General features: G+C 40.6%; 3 protein-coding genes across 5 annotated transcripts in view; 2 read left to right on the top strand and 1 right to left on the bottom strand.

Annotated features, from left to right (window-relative positions):
- The window catches only part of insra (insulin receptor a), a 63873-nt gene extending 60417 nt beyond the window's left edge, over positions 1-3456 (top strand). The window contains exons 20-21 of the mRNA XM_080441144.1: positions 357-491; positions 1062-3456. Of these exons, the coding sequence (XP_080297270.1) occupies positions 357-491; positions 1062-1419 (493 nt within the window). The 3' untranslated portion in view covers positions 1420-3456. The remainder of the gene's footprint in view (positions 1-356; positions 492-1061) is intronic.
- The window catches only part of sppl2 (signal peptide peptidase-like 2), a 237084-nt gene that overhangs the window by 160992 nt on the left and 51351 nt on the right, over positions 1-24741 (bottom strand). The gene's annotated exons all lie outside the window — the stretch shown is intronic.
- arhgef18a (rho/rac guanine nucleotide exchange factor (GEF) 18a) overlaps positions 6004-24741 on the top strand; it is a 35981-nt gene continuing 17243 nt past the window's right edge. The window contains exons 1-6 of one of the 3 annotated variants that reach the window (XM_080440767.1): positions 6004-6144; positions 10634-10685; positions 11201-11271; positions 14041-14143; positions 14469-14573; positions 15966-16106. In XM_080440767.1, coding sequence (XP_080296893.1) covers positions 14486-14573; positions 15966-16106 — 229 coding nt within the window. In that variant the 5' untranslated portion in view covers positions 6004-6144; positions 10634-10685; positions 11201-11271; positions 14041-14143; positions 14469-14485. The remainder of the gene's footprint in view (positions 6145-10633; positions 10686-11200; positions 11272-14040; positions 14144-14468; positions 14574-15965; positions 16107-24741) is intronic. The other 2 variants (XM_080440766.1, XM_080440768.1) reach the window with 2 other exon arrangements.

The following is a 24741-nucleotide window of genomic DNA, read 5'->3' as shown; positions in this document are numbered from 1 at the left end:
CAAGTATAGTAGAATTTGAGAAGTAGACATTGTGAGGACATTTTTCCTGGTCCCTCACAAGAGAAATGATTGTTTTATGGTAAAAACGAATATTTTCAGAGTAAGGAAAAAGATTCTGGTTGGTATTAGGATTAGGCATATATAGGGGCTAGGGTTGGAGTCGTGCCTGATTTATACTACGAAAATAGCAGATCTACAAACTCGCAACGTGTCGCAGGCTTGTAGATCGTCTATTTTCAGCTTGGGTCAAAAATGAAAAAGAATGGTAAAAATGGCATTCATAAAATGCTGATGTCATCACAAGTATACTAATACAAACCTGTGTGTGTGTGTGTGTGTGTGTGTGTGCGTGCTAGGTCATTTGGGGTGGTGCTGTGGGAGATCAGTACACTGGCAGAGCAGCCCTACCAGGGTCTGTCCAATGAGCAAGTCCTCAAGTTTGTTATGGACGGAGGTTACCTGGACCGGCCGGATAACTGCGCAGACAGACTGTGAGTACAGACTAGTGTGACTGTTGGTTAATATCACTACTGTAACCAATGCTACTTCTGCTACTGCCATAGTGCCATCATCACTGCTACTATTATTATTACTACTACAGCGACTCAACTACTGCTACATACAGTACTGACACACACACACTCTAGCGCTAGGCAATATGACTTTCAAATTAATATCATGATTATTTTCACTATTTTTGCATTTGTGTGATGAAGTATAAAATAGGGCTTAAGTGGTTAATGGATTTGTGTTGTGTATAAAAAAGCATTCGATTAATCGAAAAAGTTGACCGAATTTAAGAAGGAAATTGATAGTTGCAGGCTTATGTTGCTATATTTTGAGTGCCCTACAGTTAGGCTAAGGACACAAACAATCTACAAGCTCATAGCGTGTTGTACGATGCAACCCGTTGTCTGTTTGTACATCAGCAATGTTTGGTGTGGGACATCATCGTACGACTAAGTACAAATCGAGCTCAAAGCAATCCAGCATCACGACTTTTCTGCATGATAAACTACAACCACCCTCCCCCTTCCCCCTCCCTCCACTACCCATCACAGACACAACCTGATGCAGATGTGCTGGCAGTACAACCCCAAGACACGTCCCGTGTTCCAGGATATCATCGAGATGCTCCGCGAGGACGTGCACCCGTCCTTCCAGGAGATGTCCTTCTTCTACAGCGAGGAGAACAAGCCCCCCGAGAGCGAGGACTTCGACCTGGACATGGAGAACATGGAGAGCATCCCGCTGGACCCCTCGTCCTACTCGCAGCGGGAGCAGTGCTCCGACCGGGACGAGGGCTCCTCCGTGGGCCTGCGGGGCAGCTACGAGGAGCATCACATCCCCTACACACACATGAATGGGGGAAAGACTAACGGACGAATACTGGCCCTACCGCGGTCCAGTCCATCATAACATACTGTGTTTGCACACACACACACACACACACACACACACACACACACACACACACACACACGCACACACACGCACACGCACACGCACACACACACCTCCTCCTCTCCAACACCAACACACAGATGCTATAGATATAAATATATATGTATATGTTTTTTTTGTTGTTTTGTTTTCCGTAATTTTATATAGATCTCACACATCACACTCTTCAGAGGCCCCTCGAAGCATATCTCAGGACATTATTTTTTTCTTCTCAGATGCCACACACTAAACCAACACACTACTGTATAGTCCAACCAAGGACACCAGATGATACTTTTTTCTCTTTTTTTTCTCTTCTTTTTTTTGTATTTAAAGATGAACTTTCTGCTTCTCTCTTGTCCACGATTGTAGTATTTTTTTATATATTGCCAAGTTTGTGCTAGACTGGGCGGACGATGGAATCAACTGTGAAACAAACTCTTTTTGACAACAAGAAGGCTGCTAAAACTCATGGTCGCTTTTCTGACTCTTTAGACTTGTCCAGCCCCCCTGACCCTCACTTTATCAAATGACGTTTACCCCATCCTGGGGTTTGAAAAAGGAAAAAAAGTGCCCTTCTATTTTGTCTGTGGCCTACATCAGCTGTCATGGGATTTGTGTCTGAAACTTTGTACTCACGATGTCAACTAAACACAAGAAGACTTGTATATCAAGTAACAAAGCTTGTGAACTCTGTTGGATGGTCAGAGACGGTCCATCGCTGAACAAACTGTTTATTCACTGGAGCAGGTTGGAAGTAACCTGCCTCCTCACACTCTGCAGTATTCCAAAACAGCACACGGATTAAAACACATTTATGTTGGGTTATGTATGCTTCCCCCCCCCCCCCCCCCCTTTCTTCTGTTTCCCCCCCTGAGTTTTCATATTTACAGCTGAAGGATATTTAAACTGTTTTCAAAAGCATTTTTGACAAAACGAGTTCCTCAGATTGACCAATAGCTGCTTCTTTGGTACTGTATATTTTAGTGGGTATAGAAGATTATAAATATATATAAATATATTATTGATGTTTTTTGTACATAGTTGACATGTCATTTATGAGGTATTTCAGGTCATGGAAAAGGTTTTTACATGTTTAGTCTCTTATGTTTAATTTTTTTCTAATCCAGAAAATCATACTAATTATCATTTTTGGACTCTCGATCAACCAACTGCACTTGGTCCTTTTTTTTGCCATCGGATGCACAGGTGAAAAGTGTTGGCGTCTTTAGCTTCAGATGTCTGCCCCTAATATCAAGATCAAATCAAATTGAGCTGTAAATAAAGCAGCAAAGGTGCATTCATGAAGTGGCAGGATTCTTATTTCTAATCACCTCATGTCTTATATGTCCTCCTTCTGCAGCACTATCTTGTTGAAATGATGGTAGATTCAGTTACTGGATCTACATTTCAATTCGTGGATATGTTCTGTGGCATGAAGGTGCCACCTGTTGGTCATCCTTGGCAGTGTGTTGAGGTGTGTGGTTAGTTGCTTGCTTGGTTGTAACCCCCACCTTAACAGGTTTGTGTGGGTGTTCAGGTGCTGCGGGGGTAAAGATCCTTCCCACCAACACAGAAACTAGTGGTTTGAATGCTCCGTGGTGCCTCTGTCTTGGCCGGGCATTTCAACAAAAAGAATTGGCCAAATTGGGGAACTAGCAGAATGACTAAATTGGTAGTCATTATTAAAAATAATTGGAAAAGGTTTGTGTAGTAAGGATGACTCTTTGGGCAGAGTTCAAGGAAGCCAGACATGCAGCTCTGTATACAAGACGAATACAAGAACTCTCGCCCCAAAACATGCTCGGAACAGTCGGACTCATGTTTTAGTGGCCACCTAAGTCCACTCGCCCCAGTCAAACCCGGCGACCTCGGAACTGTAGGACCCACAAATCCGGCGACCTCGGAACTGTCAGACCCAACAGGTAATCCCCCCCCACCGAGACTAGGGGGGAATTAATGATTGTCTCTATCGGGGCATAACTTAAAGGGCGCTGAGTCGGCTGAAACGGACTTCGCAACGTTCGGCACATTTTGGGGCGAGTGTTCCAGTTACCTACAAGAATAATTACCGTAAAGGAGCACTTCACCCATTTGAAACCTTATCTGCGTATACTTGGTCCTCATAATGCTCATAAGGTGGCACAATTTCTATCTACTCACTGCATCTCATTGGTGGTCGTTGGGCAATGAACAGTTCAGAAACCTGCCTACCAGTGCATTCATTGTTGCATTCACCTATGGGGGTTCCAAGCTAATAGAAACTATGGCCTTTCTCTTCCTGTTAGCATGCTAAAATAGAAGGCATTGTTGTTGCATTTATAAAAAATGAATAAAAAAGTTTGAAATCTTGTTTGAATTTATCAAAGCTGCCTACCGATGGTGTCACTGGTAGCAAGGTTTCTGAACTGTCCACAGCCCTCCTCTGGGACTCGGAGTGAGTACATAAATGGTACCATCTTATAATGAGTGAGGACCAATTATACTGTATGAAGAAGATAGGTTCCTTCTTTAAGATGTATCAGCAGAAAAAGGCCAGTTACAAAAGTTCCTCCGTCTTTTTTTGTGTCATGGCCTGCATGTCTCTGATTGATCTGAGATATCAAGCAGAGATGGGGCCTGATTAAAGGTCTGGCAGTCAGTCAGACCAATTAAAAGCGTCTGCATTGGAGCACCACCCCATGGCGATGTAACTTGTGGGCTTGTAGATCTGCTATTTTTGGTCAGGTCACCATCATACCACCGAGTATAATTTAGGCATGTCAATATATGACAAAGGAAAAAGCTCAGCCAAATAACATATAATACCAGTCATAATACCATCCATGTCTACAAAAGAAGTGAAAGTGAAAGTTCAAAACTAATCAAATCTCAAGATGTTTTTCTAGTTGCCATAACATGCCAAATGTGTTCAAGTTGTTATTGCTAAATCTGTTTCTCTTTAATGTAGGCTAAGTACTATCAATCTACTATTTTTCTATGTATGATCTTTGCATTACTGATACAGAATAAATAGTTTGGGTTTTTTATTGCCAAATATCATGACATTAAACTAATAAGTGGTGTGTTATTTGAGCAGCAGGTGAGTTTATGGTCAGTCACAAAGGTCAGTCAAAACATCCAAAATACCCAAAAGCATGGGTCTGTTTATTAATCTATTATCACCAATCAGTGGACGCATATTGGCATTTTGAATGCACTGTCTGGAACCAATACCGTACAATAGGCCTACTACATCAAGCCAAAGAATGGATTGAAAGAAAAAAAGTCATTGATATAGGATAGCCTCAATTGATAACTACATTGGTGTATTGCTGGAAAGTATTGTGCTAGAAAGAGTCCAGTGAATGCAATCCGTTCAACCTGTAGTAATTGTCTTTATATTTATGATAGGCCTACAGTGCAGAAAGAGTGATGGTATTAGTAACAGTAATTCTCCCCATTGCCAATAAAGCTGAACGTTTTAATTGTCTCCTTGGAATATTCTAAAAGACACCGAATGTATAGAATACAGTAATTACGCAAATCATAATTTCTTAAAGATTTATTTCAATATCAATGTAGATGATTAATAATAATAATCTTTGACAAATAATTATTTGACACTGACACAAGAGGTCACTGTTGAGCAAAGGTAATTACTGCTTAACTGTTGCAGACAGGTGGGAGCCTGGGAGGATGGCAGGTAATCTTCACTGAAATTATTGTCATTTCATTCATCTTTTGGCCAATAATATCGAAAATAGTAAACAAATTATTCTCATTCTTTGCAGTTGACTGCAGTGACTGTCACTGTCTGCAGATTGGCCAACAACATTGCCAAAGTTCAAACGAGCGACATCTGGAGTCAAATAATTCGATAGGTTGCCGATTTCGGTGTAACAACCTGTCGCTGCTTCTAGACGGAAGGAGATGTTGGGTGCGTTCGGAAATTGCGCACCGGAGCACACTCGCCTATTAGTTTGTATTGGCCAGTGCGCTCAGTGCTGTATTTCCGAACGCACCCGTTGTTGGAAGGGTGGGCTGGTCTGGGATTGGGAACCGCGTTGCCATGTCGGCTTATTATAAGCGACTTTGGGCTTGTTTTTCTGGTAAGTTGCTTGTTGGTGGTTGCGTTTTTTTGGGGCTTATTTCTAAAGTGTAGTTGCTTATTTGGGCTTTCCTTATGTTGTTTAAACCAATAGTTCTCAAACCTTTTCATGGCAAGGACCCCCAGATTAATATGTATTTGTCTGCACTGCAGACAGACACCCCATCCCATCTGAAAATATTTTATACCAATCAGGGACCCCCAAACAAGATTTGTGTTGTTTAAATGTTTCAAAAATATTTCACATTTTATTTGAAAAATGATTTTTGTTTGTTTGTGGAAAATAGCAGATCTACAAGCTCACAACGCGTCGCGTTGTGAGCTTGTAGATCGGCTATTTTCCAAATAGCCAATGTATATGTTTAAATGGCGAGGCTAGGGCTCGCTTCTTTTGGGCTTGTTTTCATAGACCTGGTTGCTTGTTTCTCACACACACTCTGGCATCACGGTAGGTCTGCACTTGTTCCATAGAAGCATCGCATGGGACTCTAGACAGAGTTAAAGTTGTGTCTGTGGAAGAATTTAAAATATATAATGTTGTCATACCTGGAAGTGGCTAAAGAATGATACACTAGTTAACTCTTCTGTGCTGCTGTGTGTCAACGCGATAGGTAAGAAGACATTTTAAACTTGTTGCTCGCGTTCGAAGGGACGCCAATAAGGCACGTTTTACATACATGTAACATGATACACACGGCATATTGTTTTAATTGAGTATTGATTCAATGATATTGAATGGGTGACGGTTGGACTTTGATCAACTGCTTTAAGTGTCGGTTTCTGCCATGTTTTTCCACCGACTTCAAACAAGTGAAATAAACTGCCAAGTTGTTTTAATAGTACATTTAATGTTAAGTTTTACACTAGAAGACTGTTGGATAACTTTAAACTAGTGTATTAAATGAAACGAAGCCTTAAGAGCAGCGATGGAAGAATTCACTCACATGTTTTACTTAAGTAAAAGTATACCTATTGTAGAAATAGTTTGGTACAAGTTCGGTATTCAAAAATGCTCGAGTATAAGTACAAAAGTATTGGCATATACTTAAAGTACCAACAGTAAAAGTACTCATTATGCAGTATGTCCCATTTCACAAGTTCGTCATGTCTGAAAATCTTTTGAAAGCAGCAGATCTAAGCACCGTCGCAAAAGCTTGTAGATCGGCTGAATTATATATATAGGGTTGAAGTGGTTAATGTACGTCTTGTAATCATCATCAATCAATTATTAAAAATCTTCAAAGTATCTAGTAGCTAGCGTTTTCAAATATTTGTAGTGGAGTATAAAGTACAATGTTTGTCTCTGAGATGTGTAGTGGAGTAGAAGTAAAAGTACTGAACATTGGAAATACTCCAGTAAAGTAAAAAAAAAAGTACAGTACCTGAGTACATGTACTTAAGTTACTTTCCACCACTGCTTAGAGAGTCTAGTCTGCAAGGACAGTCGTTGGCCAGAAACCCTATAGCCTCCGCCTGTTGATAATGATTTAATTTGACACTTGCAGTGCTCTTTTCAATAGGTAAGAATCCAGGTCACTGCTCTCTCTCTCACTGTGCACCTTGGCATTCCTCACATTCTCCCAGCATGGAGCAAGGACTTTCACATGGGCAACACGTACAACTACAGATCTAAAAGTTACACTATATCACCTAATGCCAGGTTTGGAGTCGGTATTGAGAGATGTGGATTAAAGAATGTTAGATGTTAGACAAAATGTCTCAGACATTTTGTCTAACATCTAACATTCTTTAATCAAATGAATGAGGATATAATTAATAGACCTACATAAATTATACTAAAATACTAACAAATGTGTTTGCCAGTGTGGCAAACACATTTGGTAGTATTTTAGTATAATTTATGTAGGTCTATTAATTATATCCTCGTTCATTTGATGTACCAGTTTATGTGATATTTTGGTATTATTCCAAATTGGGGGGAAGCTCCCTGACTGGGTGGACAACCATTAATGGGTTTACTTCTCCTGTGTCTGTCCCACGCCCCAGAACACCCCCGCCCGCCCATTGGGAGGTCACATGTTTATAATTAGGGACTACTGAATTGAGGCTCTCACTGCTTCAGTACACACACACACACACACACACACACACACACACACACACACACACACACACACACACACACACACACACACACACACACACACACACACACACACTGTACATCTCACATCTCATGGAGGACCTAACAGTAGGTCCCCTGGTGTGTGTGTGTGTGTGTACATGGATGGTACATGGTTCAGTTAATGAGTAAACTTCATGTCAAGGCTAGGAGCTGTCATGATGGTGCTATTGTTTTGAGAAGGTGTTGGTGTGAATGATTCTTTATGCAGACAGCTTGTGGATACATCTGTACTTCAGTCACAAGATATTAAGGCTGAGAGCGGCACGGATCACTGACTGTGTTGTATTGGTTAGCTTTTATGATGTCCTCAAGCTAAAGGTTAGTTTCACAGCAATTAATCATTTGGGGCTTGCCAAGAAAAAGATAGTTTGAGATGCTTTTATTTTTTTATGGTGATACTGTAGGGGCTGAGCTGTCTAGAAATGTGTGTATGTGTGTGAGGAGTGTGCCCGAGCCTAATCTCATAAACCACTGGAATGATCAGCGCCAAATGTCTTGTGCAGACAGCAGACTGCCAGTAGGCCAAGGAAGCAATTACGCAAATTTCTTTCCACATGTTTTTTCTATAATATTTTTTTAAATAATTTTATTATGGAAGTCAATGGCAGTTAAATCGGGCTGTGAAACCTTGCTCAAATAATGGAGATGAGTACTGATGGCATAGATGACTTCTGATGTCATAGACTGGCCACATGAAGTCTGAGATCCTCATGGAAGACAGGGTCTAATAATGAATCATTATTATAATTATAAACCTATCGAAGTCAGAATGTGTTTATTGGCCAGGTAGTTTCACAAACAAGGAATTTGACAAAAAATGTAAAAAATATAAATATAGGCTATATAGCAGATTTGAGAGAAAAGAAAGAACAAGATATCATTATTTGGTATAAAAAGCTAATATATTAAGCCGAATGGGTCAAACCAGTGTGAGCTGTGTGAACTGTGAACATTATTGTATTATGATGCATCATCTACTGCACAAACCAGTTAGAAATATAGCAATAATATTGCACAGGTCATGCTATATTGGATAATGCAGATCTGACTGAGGGTTAAAAAGGAGAGGTAGAAGGAGTGTAACTGAAAGTGTACAAATCAAACCAAATGGATCATTAAAGGACGACTTCACCTATTTTCAACCTATCTTCTCTTAATATAATTGGTCCTCGCTAATACTCATGATGAAATGGTACCATTTTTTTTTTGTCTCATAGGAGGGCTGTGGACATTCGAGAAACGCGTCTACCAGTGACATCATCGTTAGGCAGGATTTTCTTTCCCAACAAGATTTCACATTTTTAATTTAGATCTGTATAAACACGAGAACAATGGCTTCTATTATTGCATTGCAACGTTCCAGGAATAGAAATCCTGCTGTTGCTATTAGCTTGGATCCCCTATTGATGATGTCACTGGTAGACGGGTTTCTGAACTGTCCACAGCCCTCCTCTTGTACCATTTTATCATGAGCATTAGTGAGGACCAATTATATGAAGATCGGTTGAAAATGGGTGAAGTCGTCCTTTTAATACAGGTTGATTTTGTTCCATAAACGTCCTCAGTGAAACCCCCTGCCTTTCAGCCCTCAGTGGGATGGTTACCTGACAGACTTGCTGGTCTTGTTTTGTCTAGCATAGCACCCGTATTTCATGTTACTCTCTCCACTCCCAGGCAGTGTTGTTTGGGTGAATCAGTCGAGGTGTGGCTGTCACTCCATAGTCCAGACGAGGGGCAGAGCCACTAACACAATATAGGCTAACATACCAGGACACCTGACCTCTTACTTGCGTACATACAGTAATGGGTACCTAACATATGGACCTACTTTAAGAGATCATTTTTTTCCAAGTATGCTGACATTTTATCAAGAGTGACTTGAGGTTTAGAAAGGTAAACAACAGATGAGTTAAGCCTCTCAATTGTGCAGACAGTGTTAGGATCCTTCTGACTGGAAGCATCCTTGTCTGTGTACTTTACTGGTGAGCTAGAGGCTAACGTGTGTGTGTGTGTGTGTGTGTGTGTGTGTGTGTGTGTGTGTGTGTGTGTGTGTGTGTGTGTGTGTGTGTGTGTGTGTGTGTGTGTGTGTGTGTGTGTGTGTGTGTGTGTGTGTGTGTGTGTGTGTGTGTGTGTGTGTGTGTGTGTGTGTGTGTGTGTGTGTGTGTTGGGCTATGTGACATTTTCACAGCTTCTTTGGTCAAACAGTAATGTGTGTTTTGGGCGTGTCTTGTCATTCAACATGTGCTTTTTAGCTTTAAATAATAACACGCTGCTACACAAGTACTGCGAGTCCTAACCCCAGTCCTCCGTCTGTAATTATCCTGCATGAAACCAATTTGAAGCTAATTCCTTTTGATATGCTGGGACACATTTTGTCAAAGCCATAATGGGCTTTGCTATCTGTATTGGATTAGCCTATACAGTATGTCAAATTTTAAATGTTAGCCTCCCATATCCTACTATCTCCTCATGTATTGTCCACGCTTATTGTTTAGCATGACCTGCTTCATCCCACAGAGCAGAAAGGGTGTTTGCTCTGCTTCTGTATGATTCTTCAGAGGCAATGGTTGTAAAGGGTTGAGCTGACAATGGTCAGTGTATATTAAAAACAACTGCTGCTGATTTTAGGGAGGCAATTGTGTACACAACAGAAGATACAGTAGGTTCAGTGCAAGAGCCTGCCAAAACACACAACACACACATGCGCGGAGTCCGCGGACACACACACACACACACACACACACACACACACACACACACACACACACACACACACACACACAGAGTAACTGAAAGCCACCCTGTTTGATCTGGGCTAGACTCTTGCTCTTGGTCGGATTTGACACCAAAGTTATTTTTGGTTGCTAGTTAAACTGCCTTCCCCAGTAGCTTCACTGGCATTCTTTTTGGCATATTTCCGCTTGTTTGTTTATTCTTTTTTTCTGTTTTGTCAGTGCTATGAGGACGTTCAAGAAGAGATACTGGCATTGAAAAGAGTATAAACAGGTAAGCCATTTTCATTTCTAGACTGGTCATGTGAATGTTAGTTTAGGAACAGCTAGTGCACAACACAGGAAAGGTTCAAAGCTCAGTTATAATAATTCTTGTCATGCAATTACGTCTGTCTCACTGTCAGACCTATTTCCACGCAGTGGAGATATGTATCTTAGGGCAAAGAAGAAACAGAAGGGACCGATATGACATGAAACTCAGCCGTACCACTGAACTACTGCCAGACACACCCTTTTGGGCACCTGAGCACCCCATCTAAATCAATTAGCCTCTAGCAATGCTTAGCATAGCACGTTTATCTGTGTTATTTTTGCCATGTTTTGCTTCCTCCGAGGCAACTTCTGTCATGTGTCTTTGCCTTAGAGCAGGTCAAACTTGAGCTGTGCTGTCACAGTCTGCCAAACCAGTTCTCTCTCCACAGGGCCAGATTAGTTTTGAAACAAGCCTTTTGTTGGGATTCAGTACTGTGACAAGCACGCTCCATCTGGTATTTTCTTTTTCAAATGCAGAAACGTCACTGTTTGAAGGGACTTTGAGTGAACACTATAAAGCAGTAAGGGTTGTCAGCAGCAAAGTGAAGGTAAGTTTAACGTTCCTGTTAACTAACAAATATTCATCTATGAATCACTCATAATATGATTTAAAGTTTTTAAACTTTACACAAAAAGTTTGAAACTTAACTTCGGCCCCGTTTAATAATACCAATTGGTATTGTTTTATCATTTTTATCATTGATTAGTCACCTTTACAACGAGGTACAGCTTGTAAGGATCGGTCATTCGTGGAATGAGCAACACAGCTAAACGTGTGGATAGCGCCAACAAAAAATTTGCCAAAATCCACCAATATGCTTCTGTTGGTAATCGCTCTCGTTTTGAGCGACCTGCCAGTCACAGGTGTGTGACTGGCACCTGAGCATGGGTTCTGCAACTTTGTTGAGTTTGTGTATGCTCCAAATAGCAACACTGCCCCCATGGAAAGATACCACGTTTGTCCCTTCAGGATAAGGCCCACGCAATGGGGCAAGTGGAAGCTGGTGTTCCGTTATGCAGAGTGGCAGCATTATTTGGTGTCAGCAGCCCTGGTACCATTTTCAAACTTAGGACAAAGTTCTGTGAGACTGGTGAAGTCAAAGGAAGACGACAACCCAAGAAGACCGGTTCCTCACCCTTTGCTTCACTGAGGAACCATAGGTTTTCTTCCAGAGATTTACAGGCAAGATTTGCGGTAACAAAGACCGATGTCAAAGTTGCAGGACCCATGCTCAGGTGCCAGTCACACACCTGCCTGCAAATGGTACCAGGGCTGACATCAAATAATGCGTAATCTGCGTAACGGAACACTAGCTTCACTTGCCCTATTGCACGGGGGGACAAATCCTGAAGGGACAAACGTGGCATCTTTCCATGGGGGCAGTGTTGCTGCTTAGAGCATACACAAACTCAACAAAGTTGCAAGACCCATGCTCAAACCCATGCTCAGGTGCCTGTGACTGGCACCTCTCAGCAAGTGTGTGCTGGCAGGTCTCTGAAAACAAGAGCAATTACCAACAGAAGCATATTGGGGGATTTTGGCAAATGTTTGGGAGGCGCTACCCACCTCGTTGTAAAGGTGACTAATCAACTGATTATAAAACACAATACCAATTGATTTTATTGAAGGGGAGAAATAATCGACCGAAGCTAAGCTTCCGAACTTTTTGTGAGAAGTTTATGTCTGTTGTTATGAGTGTAATGTGGTTAGAAGCACCCTCCTGAAGTATTTGTTTCTGGAGAGGTACTGCCTTCCACACAACAAAAAAACAAAAATCCCTCATTTGGTATTTTGATGATAGGGTGTACAGTGGAGTGGTTGTAGCTGAGTGGGTAGAGTCCATCTGGTAATCAGAAAGTGGCGGTTCAGCCCCCAGACCACCCAGCTTATGTGTCAAAATGTCCCTGTGAAGGCACTTAACTTCTAACTTCTCCCCGGCCCCTGTATTCTTGGCACTTCCCCAGTGCTCCTAATAGTTAGGATGGGTTAAATGCAGATTTGACATTTGTACATACATTTCAGGTATGTACAAATGTAAAGCTAAAGGACTACATTATTTATTATAAAGTGCTATAATCATACATTTTGTTAGATGAGGTGAGTAGACAGTATTGCTGTTGCTTATGGATAATTTAGGTTCGTACTCATCTTTTGCCCTATGAGTGCTTTGGCAGAGCGAACGAAGAGGCCACGCTCGCCAAGTCAAGTGCTATGCATCACCAAGGAATGGTGGTCAGGCACAAAGGCACTGTGTTGCAAAATTACTTTCACTTTGACTGCTGCAGGCTAGAGTGGACTCACACCAACATACCAAGACAGACTGTAGTCAAGCAGTGGCTGATCACGTTTTTAACTTGATATGCTTTCAATAAATTTGTGATGTGCCAACAGGATTTAGTCTCCCCACACAATTTAATCGTTATGCCAAATCCCCTTGGACAATGGACTGTCCCTGTCACTGCTAACCCCCACAGTTGGCCTGGGCAGAATGTAGCCAGCCACATACCCTCACCGGGAGGGCATAACGTGCAAAGGAACACGCTGTCCCTCACAGTTCCACTCCCCAACCAACCTTTAGGAGTCAGTAGTGCAGTGACAAAGAACACAATCCCCTGCCAGCTTCCCACCTGCATACTCAACCAATTGTGCTCATTGATGCTCCCGGTCAAGCTGCATGCACCTAGAGGGATCGAACCCTAGTCTCCACAGTGGTGAGTGGGTAGGGTACTGTAACCCTGCTTCACCTCTGACCTGCCCCTGGCTCTTTTAACAAAAATCCTAATGCATATCCTAGCATCATCTATCAAATGTTTGGAAAAAAGTAGGAAGGGACAACATGTTGCTAAATATCGCAAAAATAAATACTAATCTAAATAGTTACATTTAAAGCAGAATGTAATTACAAAAAATATATTGTGAAAAAAATAATTATTGATTGTTTGAATTTGTGATTTCATTACATTACATTTATCTAGTAATCACTATAAATAATTGATATTGAAGTTTTTTATATTGAATGTTATGACTTACATTAACATTTTCTAATGTGTTACATTGGGTCATAATACAAAAAATGCATGTTTTCATATATAATATTAATTTCGCCCAACTTGGTATATCCGCGAATGACAATTTTTATGACCATTCCAGTGTTCAATTCTTTTAGGGTAGAGATGAGGCACAATTCTAAGGCCACTTTATTGATATGGAAGTCATCTTAGTTTTAATGTGGAACCGTTATCACCACGTAAAGTAGACTCTCTCTCCCCATCACTCATATGGTAAGTCTGACCCTTAATATCTCTTTTCCTTTCAGTCCTAGGGAGAGTGTTTCTCCCCCAGCCTCCAATGGCCTTTCCAGCTGTACCCTAATCCATTAGCACAGACTACTTCCACCATTGAGAACTAGTCCCAGGTTGGTGAGTTGTGTGTGTGTGTGTGTGTATATAGAGGGGGGGAGGGTGGAGGAAGGGGCCTACTAGTATACACACCTGGGGCACATCTCTTTCAACAAAGTATATAGGTTTTAAGTGGTTAAGGGTCTAGACCTTTTGTGTTTTTGTTGTTGTACATTATATGGGGGCTTGGGAGGGTCTTTTGAGTAAAATTGAATGCACGTGCGTACTGTGTATGCATGAGTGCACCGATTTGAGTGTGTGTCTGCATGCTTGCGTGCCATCCCCTTCCCCTGACATGACATCACTCATTAACTATCAACCCTTATCTTTACCGCATACCTTCAAGATTCCGTCTCAGCACAGATGGAAGAGACCGATGGCCTGCGATTCAAACTCTTTGACGACTCTGCGTCCCTGGCCCCCTCCACGGCTGACTCCATCAACCTGGAAGGTCAGTTAGCCTTCTGTATATGTAATAATGATCCGGGATGAGGGCCTGTTGAAAGGTCTGTGCTGTACCTCTTATCATAACAGTCTGTCAACCCAGAGCTACACAATCCCTGGTTGATGAGACTAGCTTAAGTGCTTTTGACTAGAGCCAGACCGATGGATTTTTGGGTCCAGTCCCAATTGTGAAAAGTCCTAGACCATCGGTTGCCTATGTTTTGTCAAAAAGTGCATTTTTTTTTTAGAACATTTAACTTATAAGCTCAAATTAAGTATACAGACTGACACTGTCAATATTATGAAAAGAACATAACTTTAATTATATAATGAGCAAGCAAACATCAATATAAACTAGCCTACACAATAATTGAACTATTTTATTTAACCACTTCAGACCAACAAACAAACTGAACTGAACTTAATTTTATTACTTAAAGGAGTAGTTCACCCCTATCAATTACACACCCCATGAAGCCTTGAATTCCTTGATTTGTTTTTGGTAATCAAATTATTGGTTTAGGAATGTGACAAAAAATTATAATCCATGAATTCAAGGCTTCATGGGGTGTGTAATTGATAGAAAATAAGTCATGTTTTGGGTGAACTACTCCTTTAAGCCAAACATTTAAAAAAATAACAGATCTACAAGCTGTGTGCTCGTAGAGCTTTTATTTATTTTATGCCCAAAATAGTAACACCAGGTTTAAAGTGATACAAAATCAGGAGTCAGGACAGATCTGCTGGTTAATTGCCAATACAGATGTCATTTAAAAAAGTCAAATAATAGCCGATATATCAGCCGGGCTGTATTTGTTACAGAGTTGTACCTGGATTGGCCTTGTTTAACTCTACTTTGTAGAAAGGTTCAGTCTTCCACTGTTTAATAGAAAGAATATGGTACATGATCCCATGCTTTCGAGCCAACGTGATAAAACATGTGCATGCACATTGACACAAACAAGTGGGACATTTTAGACTTCATGGTCTTTTCTCTTTTGTTGTCTTATGTTTTTACATGTTTTGCTAACATTTTTCTACACTTACATGCCGACAAGAAATGAATCGAGTTGTTAATTTCCTTTACCTCTGTTTAAGAACCGATGATGGCATACACTGTACCATCTTTTTACTCTTCTCCTTTCTTGAGCACTCTTGTTTGTAATTGTAGAATGAACTTTTTCCTACTTTTTTCTCAGCATTTCATAATTCTTCTCGTTATGCTTTCATTGCAAGACATTTGTCTGTTTAAGACCTTTTTACAAATAACACGTCACATAAACTTTTTGTATTATAGTCATCATAAAAGTGTCTGATACACACATAGTTGTAATAATACATTGACTATTAACTTAAAGTAGTGCAGCTGTATGACTTTGTCTTTCTGCTTATTATCCAGATGCCCAATATTCAATGTTGCGCGATGACCTGGAGGGTGATGCTGAGCACTTGGAGGCAGACTCCTGGAGTGTGGCTGTGGACCAGAACTACCTTAAAGCCCTGGACAAACAGGCTGTTAAAAGACAGGATGTCATCTACGGTAGGTACACAGCTCAGTTATATTATGCAAGGGATAATTGCCGGGTAACTGGTCATTATTGAAAAATAAATCCCTTCAGGGTGATTATGCACCTCCGTGTCGGTGCATAATCACCCTGAAGGGATTTTATTTTCAATAATGACCAGCTACCCGGCAATTTTCCCACTTATTACACGGCTACTTAATAAATAAATAAATGAATTGACCCAAAAGTAATAAGAAAACAAAGTATTTCCTTGCTTAAGGCAATGAAAGTATTTCATAAGTTAACCGGAAGACTCACCCCAAAACACGCTTGCCCCCATTATTTTTGCGACCAGCGTTTCTTGTATTCTTGTATTGGTTATGCATAGTTTTGCTGAGGTTAAGTTTGGGAATAAGGTTAGGTTTTGGCACCGTTTTACTGAGGTTACATTTAGGAATAGGGTTAGGTTTAGGCATAGTTTACTGAGGTTACGTTTAGGAATACTAGGTGAATACTGACGGATTTTCCCTGGGGCGACAGTGTTTTGGGGCTAGCGTTTTTGTATTCTTCCATAAGTGTTGCTGGCCGTCCGCCCAGCGCAACACGTCGCCTTGGAAAACAAGGAAGTGTTGATCAAATAGAATCAATTTTCGGTTACTGCATCGTCTATTTCTCACTTCAAATGTTTTCAAAAACATTCTTGAGACCAACGTCTAGCTGTATATGACATGGTGTGTTTGTTTACATGGCTGTCATGTTGGATACAGCATAAAATCAAGCAGCACAGATTGATAGGAGCAGGTGCTCTGAATCTTTGATTAGACAAGAGGTCTGTGATTGAGCTCAACAGCTGGAGCTCAGAGGTCATTATTCAGAAATAACACACCGCTGAATTCAGCGATTGACCATTCAGAATCAAGCATTCAACCAAGCTGTGTAATAAAGTATATTATAGTATATTGTTGCTGTCGGGTGGAAACCTTGTTTGTCCAAAACCGTTGCTTTTCAGGAAATGGAAAAATAACTTTGTTCCAATGGATCCAATGTACTGTAATTATTTAGTCCAAAACTCTTGTTAATACTTTTCATTGGTTAAATAATTATGAAACCCACCCACACACAGACTGAACCATTCACTTTGAAACTTTTAAAATAATAGTGAAAATAGCAGATTTACAAGCTCACAAGGCATTGTGGTGACGCATGTTGTGAGCTTGTAGATCGGCTATTTTCCGAACTTGTGTGCGACTGGTACGACGAAGTATGGCATTAATTTACAAACATATTTAAAAAAAAATGGACATGAAAGATTTGTGCTCGACAGCGACTATATACAGTATATTATAGAAAGGGCAGAGATATGACTGCAAACACACATATAACCTTAGGAATTTCAGATTTGTCCAAGGACCAAAACAAACATTTAGAATTCTAGATCATAGAGTTAGTTCTGACAGGACACAATAGTCGAATAACTGCTTTATAAGTAAAGGCTTTATCTGGACTGTTCCTGCCCGCAAGTTCTTGCTAAACCTTGCATGGAAGGGCAGGGAGATGCCAAAACAGAGTCATGCCGCAAAACATATTAAATGCTTAAATATTGCACTTGAATTATAGTTTTAATATGCAATTAAAGCGGTCCTGACAGAATTACAGTGCAGTGGTTACCAGATGACTTGAGACTGACACCAAGACAAAGGGAAGATAATTCATTTAGACACTTCAGCTCAGAAATAACCAGACCGTAATGAACCATTAACCATTTATTAACATATGACTGTTACTATATGCAATGATATTGCATTCAAGTTTGGCGGTGTGACTCTGCTCATGTGATATTAAAAGATTTCCTGTGCAAAATGACACAGATCTTCAAGCACAAACCCCTGAGCAGAGCGTAATACAATTATAACATCACACAACAGTTATAACGCAATAGTTATTACACAACAGTTATTACACAACAGTTATGACATGACACGACATTAAACCCTTAATGTACAACCATCACCATAATACAACACCATCTACAAAACTATCCTGCCAACATCAGATGCTAGGGAGGAGGCCGGGGAGGTGGAGGAGTTTTGACACTGACGCTGAACAACCGGCACTGACAGCCAAACACATAGAATGAACAGAGAACAGAGGCTGCTTAAATGAACCGCCTGAGATGCACTGTGGGTATGAGGGCGTGAGTGAGTTAGCTTGTAGCAAATGAGAATGACAAGGGGTTGAACGTATGCCTTAAAGGAGTACAACTGAATAAGCTTGTTAGCGAATGGGGGGGTCTGGGGAGTGTGAATGAAGTATATAAACATTCTGCCTGCCGTGTCTACATGAACTATCGTTTACACTGAATTTCATTTAGACACTTCAGCTCAGAAATAACCAGACCGTAATGAACCATTAACCATTTATTAACATATGACTGTTACTATATGCAATGATATTGCATTCAAGTTTGGCGGTGTGACTCTGCTCATGTGATATTAAAAGATTTCCTGTGCAAAATGACACAGATCTTCAAGCACAAACCCCCAACACGCGCTCACTTGCAGTGAGCAAATACAGAGCCACACCTTACCCTATATGAGAATGTTTATCAGTTAAAGCATCAAAGTGACGCAATTCCATTTAAATCCATTTGATATAAATGAAATATGCTACATGAATTAACTATGTGAGTGTCAGCGATGACACATTTCCTTTAAATGCATACCGAAGATGCCCTTCACATCTAAAAGCCGACATTCTGCGCCAGCAGCAACTATTAGATGCACATTTGGCAAAACACTACTGTGTTCTGATGTTAAAGGAAATAAACTATGAAATTATGAATAACTATGTGTATAGACAGCAATGTCTAATTCCTTCTATATGATGGCAGCATGCGAACCCTTTAGGCAAGTCCCGCTCGCCCGAACGGTGACCTGATATAGAAGGAATACACTATAGTGAATTACCCATCTAAACCTACCATCTAAACCACCATTAAGCATACGTGAGACCCAACACGACCAAAGCTTATAAATTTACCTATCTATAAGCCTACCACATTAAGGTAAACGTGAGACCAAACACGACCAAAACCTTAGGTTAACCGTGCCTACCAACCTAAACCACTTAAGCATATGAAGACCAGCTATACTATAAAAGTTACCATAACATCATAATACCACACTATAGCCTACGTGAGACCATGACACGACCGATGCTATAGTGTTTTACCTGAACCCCAACCTGCGCTCTGGCAGGAGCAATTACTTAACCATACGACATCAATTATGCAACTCCTGACTTAATTCCATAATTGATTACACATTTACACTCATGCTTTTGAGCTGAAAGAATTTCATCCGTATTTAACGGATATAACGTTCATAAGCAGCAGATGACCAACGACCCATGGCTTTCAGTGTGAATGATGGAACCAAAGATGCTGCTGAGTTGCAGCACCAATCCGAAAGGAGTGAACAACTTGGGGCAAGTCCACATCTGAAGCATCCTGCTTCCTGGCAGCGAACCAAGCCTTGACATGGCCCTCCCAACATCCGAACAAGGTTCATCTCCCCCAGAATTTAACCGCCGTTGAAGGTAGCGAGACATAGAAGAGAACGGACAAAAGCGGTATCAGTTCTTACAATAATTGATATTCCATTAGAATAAAGCGGTATCAGTTCTTACAATAATTGATATTCCATAAGAATAATTAACTGATTTAGTGTGCTTAAGAGGAATTGAAACATGTGACTGAAAGAGAAGACAGGAATGGAAATGTCATGCAAGGGGTTAAAGCTTTCAGTGCAAGAAATGTATTCCCCACATCTAAGAAACCCATAAGATACTGATAGAAACCGCTTCCAAATAATATCTACATTAGTTAAGATTCTTTCCTCCGCTTAGTAATTACATAACTTCTCGCAGCTAGCTGCGTTCATCAACACATGAGCCGAGTGATCCAAAGCTACTTTTGAGTCAAATCATGCATTAACTTTTCACAAAATTTCACTATCACAATCCCAACATAGATTGAAGCGATTTAAACACCCATGTAATAAGTTCAATATAAAGCAACCATCCCAGAATACTGAAATGTCCGAGATCATTAAACGATCCATACCATTTGACATACGCCTGGATTTTATGGACGCCGTTTCCTTTAGAACATCAGTGTGAGTGGGTTACACAGATCAAGCAGTGAGCAACCGACATGGCTTTCAGTAAGCTTGAACCAGAATAAATTTAGATTTGATTAATGATGACCTGCCTCTCATGACTTCAGCAGAAGTAGATCCAGTTATACCACCAAGGTGATCTTGAGAACTGCTCGGCAATGACCATACCGCTGCAGTAGTTATGAAGACCGGCAGCAACCCACAACCTGAACCTTCCCAGCATCCATGATGGACAGAAGTTCATGCCATCGTCAGAATTGGATCACCATAATGGGCAGTTGCTCAAGAAACATAAAACAGAAGCAGAATAAGTTTAAGCAATGAATGAATATCCCTTTACAAAGACATGTTTAAGCTAAAAGTGAAGGTAACATGCAAGTTAGCTCATCAAACAATGAATCCAATCCATAATGCTGATAGGAATTGAAGCAGCAGAGAATCAGATTAACCTTTGTATGCCCTCTAAATGGCACCCCCTAGAGATAATTACAGTTAAACAATCACCCCATTCACAAGCTTCAATCCACAATGAATAGAAATAGCTACCATTATCTGCTCTCCTTCCAAACTACTTCCATTAACCCTTCTTACATATACTACAATCCTTACCTCACATTACCTGTTAAGCTTTTGACTTGAATAGCAGTACGGTGTCAATGCTACATAATGATATACAACAGCCCAAATAACTATCACAATTTAAGAACAATGACCTTGAATACAGCTCGAATTGAAACTTGGTGGCAACCAGAGCATAATCAAGCTAAGCCTCAGCAAACTATCCATATTATTTTATTTGAACCGAATGATTCAACCTATTATAGCTACCTTTAACTTGAGCAGCTAGGCAGTATTAACAGATAAGCCTTTTATTTTAACCCCATTTAGATCTTTTGGCCCTAATGTACTCCAAGAGACCACAACAAATACAAAAATCACACCCTGTGTGAAGTGGGCGGTGTCTTGCTAGCTAATCACAATACTGAATGGAGTCGATCAATCATGTACAAAGGATAAATACATTTATTGAAACACTCTTTATGATGGACAAAACCATAACTTGAAAAAAACCACATTTTGGTTTTTTTCAAGTTATGGTTGCTTATATAGGGCTATGCACATGTGTCATGTGACACTGGCCAATCACAGTCCTGAATAGGCTGTGATTGGCCAATCACAGCGCAGGATAATTCTACTAATTTCCTGGGCCCAGATCACAGCGCAGGAAAATGTACATTTTTCCAAATCTCACTTATAGGGGCGGTTTCACCGCCCAAAAATATAATACTACTACTACTACTATGAATGGTATCATGGTGGAATACAGCCGGGTGAAAGTATGTGCCATACCATCGACCAATCTTACAAATACTTCCACAATCCTTTTAATTTACAATGACCTTACATTATCTGATAAACCTTGGACTTTAAAATAGCATAACATCAATGCTTCATTAATATAAAACACAACCAATTATACCTAATGAATCAATTAGAGCCTGTTCTGTCCTCAATAAGTGTGGAGGTAGACAAATAGACAGACAGCTAACAATAGCTTTTTTATAGTAGTAGAATCAGTAGCTCGCACTTTAGAACTAACAGCAACCCAACCTGAACCTTCCCGGCATCCGTGATGGAAAGAAGGTCATGCCATCAAAAGCCTTGGATCACCATAATAGCAGTCAATCATGAAACGAAAAACAGAAGCAGTGAGAATTCAAGCAATGAATATCCCTTTACAATGACATGGTTAGCTAAAAGTGAAGTAACGTGCAAATTAGCTTCAGTGCACTAATGAATCAACCTGCATCTGAGAATCAGATTAACCTTTGTTTGCCCTCTAAATGGCACCCCCTGGAGGACAACCCACTACAATTGAAGCAATCGCCCCATTTCACAAGACTTCAAATCCACCATGAAGTAATTATCTATTTAAGCATCTGCAAACTAATCCACCCACATTATAGTTACCTGAACTTGAGCGTTAATTAAGTCAATAGAACAGGACTGCAGAAATAACAGCTTCACTGAGTGGATTAAATTAACTTGAATATCCCATGATAGTTGTGTACCTATTTAACATGACAGTTACACTGCCATAATACCTGCACATGACCAGTTAAGAAAGAAAACACCCTTGCCCTTTCACCTTATTCTCACACGGTAGCATTGCACTGATCCCCATGATATGACTGTCAGTTGCATAGACTACAGTACCCAAGATGCATTGCTGTATTGTATGAGACTTCCTGATTACTCCCAAGGAGTAGTCACGTGACACCACCACGCCGTGTTGCCAGATTGTAAGAGAAACAAGCGGCCAAGTCTATAAAAACAAGTCGCAAAACAAGTTTAGAATATTAAACATTTTTTGCACCATGATTACATATGAATCTGGGGTTCCTTCACATGAACACTGTTTAGTAATCATATTTGCTGTGACTTACAGAACACAATCCCAAAGTCGCTTATAATAAGCAGACATGGCAACACTGGTTTGATACACATGCTGTGTTTTCCTATCCTGGCTTGAGTACATGTCTGAATTTGACTTCTTGTCTTATATTATGCCCCGTTGCACACAGATTGTCTATGACAGCCTTGATAAGTATAAACATATTATAAAAGCATTTGAGCAAGCAGTAGCAATACAACTGTTGGAAGCTCTGCTTGAAGCTTCAGAGCCAACTAGATGGCACTGCACCATTGTGGATATTCCCAGAGTCAAGAGTGCCTCAGCAGAACAGCATTAGAACTTAGAAGCAGTACTTATTTTGGAAAAAGATTTGGCCCAAAAATAGCTCCATTACTTCTATACCTTAAGCAAACAATAATAATAATAATAATCTAAAATAGCCAAGTTTCATTACCTGATGAGGTAAAGGGGAGTAGCCTACATGGGAAGCAAGCCTGCTGTGTTAACTGTGCAGTGTTGAACAAACAATCAAAGCTTTTACATGAAGCTACAAACAATTCGATTTTTCCACATGGGAAGCAAGCATGCTATGTTTAACTGTGCAGTGCTGTATAACAAACAAAGATTCTACATGCAGCAGCATGCTATGTTAGCTTTAAGCTACAAACAATTCCAGCTTTCCACATGGTAAAAGGGAGTAGCCTACAACCAAGCTTCTACTGTACATGGGCAGCAAGCATGCTGTATTAGCTTTGAGCTACAACAATTCCAAACTTCTACATGGCAGCAAGCATGCTATGTTAGCTTAACTATGAGCACAGTAGTGTTAGCAGCAATAATAGAAGAAGCATTGGCTGCTGTAGCAGTGGTAAAGTCATCATTAGCAAAATCATCTCATATAGCACCAAAATATCATAGAGCAGCACACAAAGCGTAGATAAGCAGCAGATGACAGCTCGCAGCAGCTAGCAAAATGCATTGGTTCAGCAACCAAGGAATTTGAAAATTTGAAAACCTACAGCTGAACAACCGGCACTGACAGCCAAACACATAGAATGAACAGAGAACAGAGGCTGCTTAAATGAACCGCCTGAGATGCACTGTGGGTATGAGGGCGTGAGTGAGTTAGCTTGTAGCAAATGAGAATGACAAGGGGTTGAACGTATGCCTTAAAGGAGTACAACTGAATAAGCTTGTTAGCGAATGGGGGGGTCTGGGGAGTGTGAATGAAGTATATAAACATTCTGCCTGCCGTGTCTACATGAACTATCGTTTACACTGAATTTATGGTCTTCACAGTACTAAAATGTGAGTCCACACCACGTGCGTTATAGACCACACCGCTCCGTGTTTTGGTTCCTTTGTGTACTTAAAGGTACAGTGTACTGAGTAGCATTCTGCCACTTGTTGCTTGTCCAAATAGTCAAACTCTGCCTCGTTCTTCATTCCCATTCTATCCTTCAACTCTCACCAACTGGAGAAGGCCAACCCTATATGTATTCACGATTTGGAGCTGTAGTGTTGTTATTTGATGGCACCGTGTCATTATTTATCTCCCCGTCCCATAGCTAGGAGGGATGGTGGATCATAGACACGATCCAATTATGATATACCTTGGGCTCTGGTTTATTATTACTTAATTTTTCAATGGCATTTGACAATGCAGTGATATTATTATTATTCGTATGATTTTATAATTGACCTCTGTCACGTAGCCAGACGATTAGAGTTCTCCACCTACTGATACGTCTGGGGAAATCTAAATTCAATATGTGGGCTGGAACAGCAGCGAGAACCACAGCTTACAAACCCACATCCACTCTGCTTTAAAAACAAGTTATAGCTCCGTATCAATATGAAGGACTGCCCTAGTCTTTGCGGCAATGTGAGGACTAGCATCTGTCTGTCACTCTCATTGAGCAAGCTGTTAGACAGCCAGTCTCCCTCTAGCTAAGTGTTCCCACAGACAAGAATGAACCACCATGATGCAATGTAAAAAGGAAGAGGATTAGAGCAACTACTGTATTAGGGTAAAGTGCATAATAACTGCATGGTAAAAGCTGAATTGACAGTGCC

Source organism: Gymnoscopelus braueri (genome assembly GCF_963280865.1).
Source record: "Gymnoscopelus braueri genome assembly, chromosome: 10".
Classification (NCBI taxonomy): Eukaryota; Metazoa; Chordata; class Actinopteri; order Myctophiformes; family Myctophidae; genus Gymnoscopelus; species Gymnoscopelus braueri.
Note: the sequence above shows the minus strand (reverse complement) of the source record. Positions and strands in the feature narration are given on the sequence as shown.